Here is an 11077-nt window from a genome sequence, read left to right as displayed (position 1 = left end):
GGTTTCTTCTTCAGGTGTATAGCGGGAACACCACCAACGCCCGAATCACAAGTACTAGGAGTAATCCCAGGTGAAAGTTGGCTGCTGATGTCGGGCTGGAAATCCATGGCTGAACCTGGTTTAGGAGGAATTTTCGATGAACTTGATTGAAACAGTGGGTTCCCACTTAAAACAAGTTTCATGGAGGGATTGTACTTAAGCTGAGGAGGGGAACAATTAATGTTGCTCAAATCCAACCCTTTTCATAACTGGTTTAATATGTTGGGATCTGTTGTGCTGAAAAAGAGTAAAACTAGGATGGTGTAGATGAGTCTTATGGTTAAAATTAGGGTGAATGTGTGGCGGTGGTAATCTGCCGTTGATGAAGAAGGTGTAATCGGTGCTGCGGGAATGAGGAGAGAAGTGGTATAAAAGTTAGAGGTGTTCAAAACTATATGTATCCAAAAATCCGATCCGAAATATCCGATATCTGAGTCCGAAATATCCAAAAATTCGGATATCCAAAATTTCGGATATCCGAATTTTTCGGATTCGGATAGTGATTTTAAACTTTTTCTGATAATTCAGATTCAAAGTCTTTTACTTGACCCATTCCAAAAGTTAATCGTTTCCAACCCACCCTTTTGTCACGTCCTAATATACATACATATATATATAAAGAAAAAAGATAGTTACTAGCTTATTTAGGGGCAACGTATCCAAACGTCCCAGGTACCCGAGTCATTATTGACTTCCGACCATCCGGGACGAGTTTCACCGGTCCCAAGTCCGAAACTTTGGCTCGAAAATCATCGTTAAGTAAAATATTGGACGATTTAAGATTCCGGTGTATAAAGCTATGATGAGCCAAAGTATGAAGATATTCCATACCTCTAGCCACATCCAATGCAATACTTAACCTCCTTTTCCAAGAAAGTGGTTCCAATTTTAAGTTTCTCCAATGAAATAGATGCTTACTTAATTCACCTTGAGGCATATATTCATAAACAAGAATTCTTTCGAGCCCTTGAGTTGAATACCCAAAAAGTGACACCAAATGTCTCTGTCTAACCTTTGTTAAAAGTAAAATTTCTGATTCAAATTCATCTAATGCTTTGTTGCTAATCACACCATATTCCATTCTTTTGACTGCTATTTTTGTGCCATCGTCTAACTTTCCCTTGTAAACGACCCCGAACCCACCATGCCCGAGCTCGCTTTCTTATAAGAAGTTTTTGGTCACTTTTTTTAAAACTTGAACCGAAATGATGATGTTTCCAGACTTGATTTCAGGGGACTCACTCGAGCCACTGCCAAAACTAGCATGTATCTATGTGTCATTGGCGATTGAAATCCTGACTGTGTTATCCGAGTCAGACGGGTCCATGGGGTGAATAACAACTGAGCTCGGTGGTTCACTTGAGTTAGCTTTCATCAATTTGCATAAGTAGAGACCTAAAGGGACGGTTAAAAGCGCTAAACCAGCAAAAAACCACAACAGGAGTGAGGGACGGAAATACAATTGGTTTCTTCTTCAGGTGTATAGCGGGAACACCACCAATGCCCGAATCACTAGTTCTAGGAGTAATCCCAGGTGAAAGTTGGCTGCTGCTGTCAGAGGTGAACCTGGTTTAGGAGGAATTTTCGATGAACTCGATTGAAACAGTGGGTTCCCACTTAAAACAAGTTTTATGGAGGGATTGTACTTAAGCTGAGGAGGGGAAAAATTATTGTTCCTCAAATCCAACCCTTTTCACAACTGGTTTAATATGTTGGGATCTGTTGTGCTGAAAACGAGTGAAATTAGGAAGGTGTAAATGAGTCTTATGGTCCAAATTTGGGTGAATGTGTGGCGGTGGTAATCTTCCATTGATGAAGAAGGTGTAATCGGTGCTGCGGGAATGAGGAGAGAAGTGGTATGAAAGCTAGAGGTGTTCAAAACTATCCTTATCCGAAAATCTGATCCAAAATATCTGATATCTGAATCCGAAATATCAAAAAAAATCGGATATCCCAAATTTCGGATATCCGAATTTTTCAGATTTGGATTTGGATTCGGATTTGGATTCGGATTCGGATAGTGATTTTAAATTTTTTCTGATAATTCGGATATACGAAATCTCCGTAAATATAATTTTTATTTTTTTTGGATATCCGAATATCCGAAAATATGTGTAGGACCGGTTTTGGCACCGTTCGATTGCGTAACGAACGTTTCACGTGCGGAATCCGTGAACGAACATGACCGAACACACGATAACGTACTACTAACGTGATTTCATTGATAGATTTGGTGATTCGGTACAAGATCTCACGTTTACACTACTTTCTCTCTCTACTTTCTCTCTCTAGAAAGTCTCCTCTCCAAGTCTTCTCCAAAGTCTAACTCAAAATCTCTAAAAACTAACTAAAATCATAACACACACTCCTATTTATATGGTCAAGGCACTTTAATGATAGTTATCATTAATTACAAGTTTGCCACCTTGCCATTTCTATCTAGATACGACATTATGCGCTTGATTCCTTCCGGCTTTTCACTATGACTCGGATTGACGAAGGCGATAGACAATAAATGCATCAACAATCTCCCCCTTGGATATTGCCGTAGTCAATCTCGTAGCGAAACTCGTCTTTCTTTCTCTCTAAGACTCGAACGAAGATGTAGTCGACAGACAACTGCACTAACAAACTCCCCCTTGGATGTTGACGGAATCTTTAGTGAGAGTCTTCAACTACTCTAGCTCGAACAGAATCCCGGTGGATCTGTCTTCAGCTTCCGTTGCTCTTTCTTCAGATTTTTCAGGCTCCCCCTGTCGTCAAGCTTCCGTGCTTTTGGGATCGACGCCTTGCTTTCCGAATACAAGCTCCTTTTGCGTTAAGCTCGTCTTCAGACTCCCCCTTAGTCTCAGCTGTCGGGATCGTAGTCTGGCTTTTCATAGCAACAAATTCAAAACCTGCATATCTCAAACACACAATTATAACAAACAATATTGTGAATCAAATAAATGAATCAACTAAACATTTGAGAATTTTCACATTTAAACCTTTCAAAATTTGTTCGAAACATTTCAATTTCTGATTCAAATTAATGTATCATCTTAAACATTTCAAATCAATTAACCAACCTGTCTGTTCATCATGTTTAGCCTTTGAGATTTTGAATGTCAGCTTTTCATCATCAGTTGTCGAAAATCTTTTTGGATTTTTCAAAATAAGAAACATAAATGCAAAGACAGAAATTAAATGCGGAAATGAAATATGTACAAACATATTTTTATGAGTTTGTGTAAGAGGATCATATCAGTTTTTGAGACACATCACACGCACCGTTAAGCTTTTAGACATTTTAAGTTCTAAACGATTCACGTTGATTGACGATATAGTTATCCTCTTAAATTTTCATACAATTTTCAATCTATTCAGGATACTATTTAAGTGTTTTATGAACTTAGTTCGATTCATGTGTCCCACCTCTTGAATATACTCCCGTATCCAGAATCCCAATATTCAGTCTTACAGGCAAGAATACTACAATGATATCTGTACATAAATTAGGGGTTAAATGCGAGAACTGAGGGATCTCAGGTCAGAACTTCCGTTCAGCAGAGAGATATCAGCTTCGACTTAGCAGTGTGTCCCCTTTAGAGGATCTTTTCAGCTACAACAGATGATTATCAATTTTATTGTCTAATCAGCTGAGGGCTTTATGCTATGTTTCAAGCATTTTGCGGAAAGTATTAGCCAAGGACTAGGTCAGAACTACCGTTCAGCAGAAGTCCCGGAATAATACCCCAGACATCATAGAGTATAAACACCTAGTATATCAGAATACGAGACCTTTCAAACGAGATTTCAGGGGTTACCTATATATCCAAGTAGTGTTCCCCACGAATTTCACAAGTTTGAAATTTTAGGTTTATATCCCGAATAAATCTACTAAATGTATAAAAACCTATCGTCACATCATCAGTGAGACCGTTTATCAGATTTTACATTACATTTCTTTAGCGTGCTGTGATAGTCCACTGATTTACTATCATTTCCTCTTTTTCACAACAAAACTCGTTTTGACTTTTTAATGTTTTTGATTTTTTCAAATTTTCTAATTTTTTAAAAAAATTTTCTCCCCCTAAAATCAAAATATGTTTCAATTTTGATTTTCTGAGAAAATTTGAAACAAACTGTACAAACTTGACAACTTGATGAGAATTGCTTCAATTCTCCATCCACTTGGCGTAAACAATCAGAACTCCCCCTCACAACAAACTATTTTCCCATTATGATTTCAAAACACTTAAGTTTGTTTTAATCAAAATGGTTTTTCCGGAAAATTAGTTTTGTGTGACATTTCATAAACTCGGGGTTTCATCACATTGTTTTACAAATTATCATTTGTAGGAAAGATGAATCAAGTACAACTTAATGTCCCTGATTTATCCTTCGAAAGTCGAAAAATCACCAGAGTGAAATTTCTCAAGAAATGTGCCGATTCCTGTTCCACGATTACCAACCTGGGAACTCCGGCAAGTCAGGTTTTTCATTTAAACAATTTCACCCAAGCCTGACTGTCCTTGGGTGATTTTGAATTCTTGTTTATCAATGGAGGAAAGTTTTCATCATCCATTTTTAAACCTGAATTCTCAGTTTTTACCTCAATAACTGGCTCTTCTGGTTTTGACGAACCAGAATCATTGCCTGAATGTGGCTTGTCTGACTTTGACGAGCCAGATTCATCGCCTGAAGGTGGCTTGTCTGACTTCGATATGTCAGATTCATCGCCGACCTTTTTCTCCTTTTTCTTTATCTCCTCATTTGTCCTCAGATTTGTATCTGATGAATTCGGTTTACTTGACTTTGCAGTTAAGTGAATCGATTCATCAGCACTCTTATTCGATTTGTCGGGTGAACCCGAGGACAAAATCTTCTCTAGATATTCTCTGGCCTTCTTCCTCTTTTTTCTCAGTTTGTCTTTTTGCCCTTGAGAAAGCTTCACTTTCTTTTCTTGAACTTTAGGTTCTTGGACCTTCTGTTCTTTGACATTCTATTCTGAAACTTTCAATTTCTTGGGCTTGACAGTGACTGGTTTCTTTGCCAACTTCTGAGAAGTAACCCTCAATCTTTCACTTGATTTCCTTGGGCAATCCCTGGCAATGTGTCCTTGGATTTGGCAATTATAGCATCTTCTTGTCTCAAATCTCTGTCTCTGGCAGTTAACAGCAATGTGTCCTCGATACCCGCATCGGTAACACACTCTGTTATCATGCCAATCACCATTTTCATACCAAACGCTCAGATCAAAGCACTGTTTGGCTTGGTGATACTCTTTCCTCTTCTTGATTGTTGGATTTGGCTCTTGAGCACTGTGGTTAAACCTGCACCACTCATTACCAACAATTTTTGAGTTTTCGTTTTTCAATTTTTGTGCTTTTTGAATGCGATTGGATGATCGATCTGATGAGCTTTTATTTTCTTTTTGTACAATTTTCTCAGTTTTAACTATTTGTTTTTGTTCTACAATCTTCTTAACAGGTTCCTGCTTTGAGCATTCACCTATTTCAGTAGATTGCAAAACAGTATTTTTGAATTTTTCATTTAAGTCTAAAAACAATTTTTGTTTTTCAATTTTTTCATTTACATCATCAGATTTCTCATCACAATCTTTTACTTTGACATTGTCAAAGTTTCTGACATTGTCACTTATTGGAATTTCATTGATCGGTTCTGGACAAACATACGGTACAGAAGTCACAAAACCTTTCAACTTACTTTCTAATTCAGTAATTTTAATATGATCAATTTTAGCTTCTTTTTCAAGCTGAATAATTTTAGCAAGATAAGAACTGATTGCAATTTGTTTTTCAAGATTATCTTTACCAAAAATATCTCTCTTATCTTCTAAAATCTTGATTTGTTTTTGAAAGTCTTTTTCAATTTTTGATTTTTCATTTTCAAAAACTTTTTCTTTTTCTTTCAAAATTTTGTTTTCCAATGTCAAACTGTCTAAATCACTTAACAGTTTGATATTGTCTGATTCAAATTTGTCACATTTTGAACACTTTTTGGTCATCTTTACATCCTCAGCTTTCTTCTCAACCTTAATAGCTGAAATCTCCTTAACTTGCTCCTCTACCTCTCGAACATTTTCTTCGGATTTTAATTTTGCTTCATTTCTAATCTTTTGAATTTCAAGTTCTCGCTCTTTAATCTTCTCGATAAACTCGCTCAAACTCACTTCTAAGTATATCTTCCTCAAATCTTTCAAAAACGTTCTCCACTCATCACCCGGTAAAGCATTTTCCAGTTTGTTAACCCATTCCTCATTTGTCTTGGTAATCTTCAAACTCACCATTATCCAATACAGCTCGACATACCTTTCGATCAATTCTTTAATCGATTCTCCATCGATACCTGAAAAATTATTGAACTTGTTCAGTACAATATTAATTGCATAATCCATTTTCGTTATCAAACGATTCACAAAAATGAATTCTCAATCAATAATGAAATTCGAACAAATAGACGACTTTTCGATCGAATAACAAAAATTAAGCAACAACAAATCGAGTGAGGATTCTCTCGGGCGAGGATCCTATTCTTGACAAATCACCTTGGATTACCTGCAAATAAACAAGTAAACAATCAGTTTAGACTGAACTAAAACCGTAAAAGTGTGTGTCGATGGAATTGATTTAGAACTCGTGTCTAAGATCCGTCGATTCAATCCAAAATTTTTCGGAGAAAATCTCTGTTATGTGATGCACTGATGGGCTTAGAAATATCTGGGCCACAAACACTTAACCACCACCAAGATTGGGTTTGTTGCCGATCGGGTCACAAAAGACAAATCACATGGACTTGTGATATAAAATGGATGTGGGCTGCCATTGGGCCTCAAATAGAAGTGGGCGAAGAAATTAAATGATGGGCGGCAAAAGTGATAGAGATAACAAACAGTAGTGGGGCGGTGGTAATGGGCTAATAAGCTGATTTCACAACAGCAACAAAACAAACTTTGTAATGATGAGCGGTGGACCAAAAACTACGATTGGCCACAAAAGACTTAGTGGGACTGTGTCACATGGGCTTCTAAAAGAAATGGACGGTGGCTTAAAAACAATGATTGAATGGGCGGTGGACAATAGCTGATTGGGTAAATGGGCGGTATAACGGAGCCGTCAACAGACAAACATAACTGCCCACACTTCACGTGCAAACACAACGGACATCACCTGCAATTCTTATCACATCAATTTACGAGAACTGTTGAACCGACAATCTGCTATGATTCAGAAAACATGTGGAGAAGATGACTAAAAAGCGGTTCAACTGGATGACATATGAGCGGGTCATATCATTGACTAAAAAGCGAGCCAATCATAATTCATTACGAGCGGTTCATACATGTAACTATGAGCGGTCCATAGTGTCACTTATCAGCGAACCAGAACAATTTTAAACCTTTTGAGCGATCCTAGTCAACTCCACATGAGCGATCCAACTAATTTCCAATAAGCGATCCTGAGGTGTTCATAAAAGCGATCCACACCTGAATTTTGACGCGATTTCGGTTCGAAAAATTGCGATTTCTCCAAAACGGCTTGGAGTTTTGATGTGAAACTTGGTAGGGTTTTGATTCAATGATATTCGCACAATATACTTGAAATTCAGACGAATCGGACCGTGAAAACACGTTCAATTTGTCGAATTTCCGTAAAAACCGTAAGAAATGAGTAGAAGATGAAGAAATCGATGAATTTGGATCTGATTTGTCTCTGAATACACTGAAATCTGTACGAGAACGACGTGTTTGATCAAGCAATCGAGCTCCTAGCTCTGATACCACTTGTAGGACCGGTTTTGGCACCGTTCGATTGCGTAACGAACGTTTCACGTGCGGAATCCGTGAACGAACGTGACCGAACACACGATAACGTACTACTAACGTGATTTCATTGATAGATTTGGTGATTCGGTACAAGATCTCACGTTTACACTACTTTCTCTCTCTACTTTCTCTCTCTAGAAAGTCTCCTCTCCAAGTCTTCTCCAAAGTCTAACTCAAAATCTCTAAAAACTAACTAAAATCATAACACACACTCCTATTTATATGGTCAAGGCACTTTAATGATAGTTATCATTAATTACAAGTTTGCCACCTTGCCATTTCTATCTAGATACGACATTATGCGCTTGATTCCTTCCGGCTTTTCACTACGACTCGGATTGACGAAGGCGATAGACAATAAATGCATCAACAATATGGAAATAAAATCTTGAGTCAAAGTTTTTTACTTGACCCATGCCAAAAGCTAATCGTTTCCAACCTGCCCTTTTGTCACGTCCATAATATATATACATACATATATATATATATATAAAGAAAAAAGATAGTTACTAGCATATTTAGGGGCAACGTATGCAAACGTCCCAGCTACCTGAGTCATTATTAACCTCCCACCATCCGGGACGAGTTTTACCGGTCCAAACTCCGAAACTTTGGCTCGAAAATCATCGCTAACTTAGGCTGAGGAGGGGAAAAATTATTGTTACTCAAATCCAACCCTTTTCGTAACTGGTTTAATACGTTGGGATCTGTTGTGCTGAAAATGATTGAAATTAGGAAGGTGTAGATGAGTGTTATGGTTAAAATGAGGGTGCATATCATCTACCATTGATGCGGAAGGTGTAACCGGTGCTGCGGCAATTAGGACAGAAGTGGTATGAAAGTTAGAGGTGTTCAAAAATATCCATATCCGAAAATCCGACCCGAAATATCCAATATCCGAATACGAAATATCCAAAAATTCGGATATCCGAAATTTCGTATAACCGAAATTTGGATATCCAAAAATTCTGGTATCCAAAAATTTAAATTTATCATTTTTTGGATATCCGAATATCCGAAAATATGGAAATAAAATCTCGATTCAAAGTTTTTCACTTGACGCATGCCAAAAGTCAATTGTTTCCAACCTGCCCTTTTGTCACGCCCATAATACATAAACATATATATATATATATATATATATATATATATATATATATATATATATATATATATATATATATATATATATATATATATATATATATATATACGTACATATATATATAAAGAAAAAAGAGAGTTGCTAGCATATTTAGGGGCAACGTATCCAAACGTCCCAGCTACCTGAGTCATTATTGACTTCCCACCATCTGGGACGAGTTTCACCGGTCCAAAGTCCGAAACTTTGGCTCGAAAATCATCGCTAAGTAAAATATTGGACGATTTAAGATCCCGGTGTATAAAGCTCTGATGAGCCAAAGAGTGAAGATATTCCATACCTCTAGCCACATCCAATGCAATACTTATCCTCCTTTTCCAAGAAAGTGGTTCCAATTCGAAGTTTTTCCAATGAAATAGATGCCTACTTAATTCACCTTGAGGCATATATTCATAAACAAGAATTATTTTGAGCCCTTGAGTTGAATACCCAAAAAGTAACACCAAATTTCTGTGTCTAACCTTTGTTAAAACTGAAATTTCTGATTCAAATTCTTCTAATGCTTTGTTGCAAATCACACCATATTCCATTCTTTTGACTGCTATTTTTGTGCCATCGTCTAGCTGCCCTTGTAAACCACCCCGAACCCGCCATGCCCGAGCTCGCTTTCTTTTGTGAAGTTTTGGTCACATTTTTTAAAACTTGAAGTGAAATGATCATGTTTCAAGACTTGATTACAGGGGACTCACTCGAACCACTTCCAACACTAGCATCTGTGTGTCCTTGGCGATTGAAATCCTGACTGTGTTATCCGAGTTAAACAGGTCCACGGGGTGAATAACAAGTGAGCTCGGTGGGTCACTTGAGTTAGCTTTCTTCAATTTGCATAAGTAAAGACCTAAAGGGACGGTTAAAAGCGCTAAACCAGGAAAACCCACAACAGAAGTGAGGGACGGAACTACATTTGGTTTCTTCTTTAGATGTATAGCGGGAACACCACCAATGCCCGAATCACCAGTACTAGGAGTAATCCCAGGTGAAAGTTGGCTGCTGCTGTCGGGCTGGGAACCCGAGGGTGAACTGGGTTTAGGAGGAATTTTCGATGAATTTGATTGAAACAGTTGGTTCCCACTTAAAACAAGTTTCATGGAGGGATTGTACTTAGGCTGAGGAGGGGAAAATTTATTGTTGCTCAAATCCAACCCTTTTCGTAACTGGTTTAATACGTTGGGATCATTTGTGCTGATAATGATTGAAATTAGGAAGGTGTAGATGAGTGTTATGGTTAAAAGGAGGGTGTAACCGGTGCTGCGGCAATGAGGAGAGAAGTGGTATGAAAGTTAGAGGTGTTCAATACTATTCGTATCCGAAAATCCGATCCAAAAATCCAATATCCTATGACAAAAGTTCGATTCAAAGTTTTTCACTTGACCCATGACAAAAGTTAATCATTTTAAACCTGCCCTTTTGTCACGTCCATAGTATATACATACATATATATATATATATATATATATATATATATATATATATATAAAGAAAAAAGATAGTTACTAGCACATTTAGGGGCAACGTATCCCAACGTCCCAGCTACCTGAGTCATTATTGACTTCCCATCACCCGGGACGAGTTTCACCCGTAAAAATTCCAAAACTTTGGCTCGAAAATCATCGCTAAGTAAAATATTGGACGATTTTTGATCCCGGTGTATAAAGCTCTGATGAGCCAAAGAGTGAAGATATTCCATACCTCTAGCCACATCCAATGCAATACTTAACCTCCTTCTCCAAGAAAGTGGTTCCAATTTGAAGTTTTTCCAATGAAATAGATGCCTACTTAATTCACCTTGAGGCATATATTCATAAACAAGAATTCTTTTGAGCCCTTGAGTTGAATACCCTAAAAGTAACACCAAATGTCTGTGTCTAACCTTTGTTAAAACTAAAATTTCTGATTCAAATTCATCTAATGCTTTGTTGCAAATCACACCATATTCCATTCTTTTGACTGCTATTTTTGTGCCATCGTCTAACATGCCCTTGTAAACGACCCCGAACCCGCCATGCCCGAGCTCGCTTTCTTTTGCGAAGTTTTGGTAACATTTTTTA

The 11077-nt window shown here is 37.5% G+C and overlaps 1 protein-coding gene and 1 pseudogene across 1 annotated transcript; both read right to left on the bottom strand.

Annotated features, from left to right (window-relative positions):
• Positions 1–679: 679 nt before the first annotated feature.
• Positions 680–6439, bottom strand: LOC110906743 (receptor-like kinase TMK3). Its single transcript, XM_022151835.1, has 2 exons — positions 5980–6439; positions 680–1200 (listed from the first exon to the last, which is right to left on the bottom strand). Exons 1-2 carry the CDS (start codon positions 6437–6439, stop codon positions 680–682), a joined length of 981 nt encoding a protein of 326 aa, XP_022007527.1.
• Positions 6440–6527: 88 nt separating this feature from the next.
• LOC110906745 lies at positions 6528–10968 on the bottom strand (annotated as a pseudogene).
• Between the last annotated feature and the right edge of the window lie 109 nt (positions 10969–11077).

This window comes from Helianthus annuus, chromosome 14, assembly GCF_002127325.2.
Source record: "Helianthus annuus cultivar XRQ/B chromosome 14, HanXRQr2.0-SUNRISE, whole genome shotgun sequence".
Lineage (NCBI taxonomy): Eukaryota > Viridiplantae > Streptophyta > Magnoliopsida > Asterales > Asteraceae > Helianthus > Helianthus annuus.
This window is presented reverse-complemented; position numbering and strand designations above follow the sequence as displayed.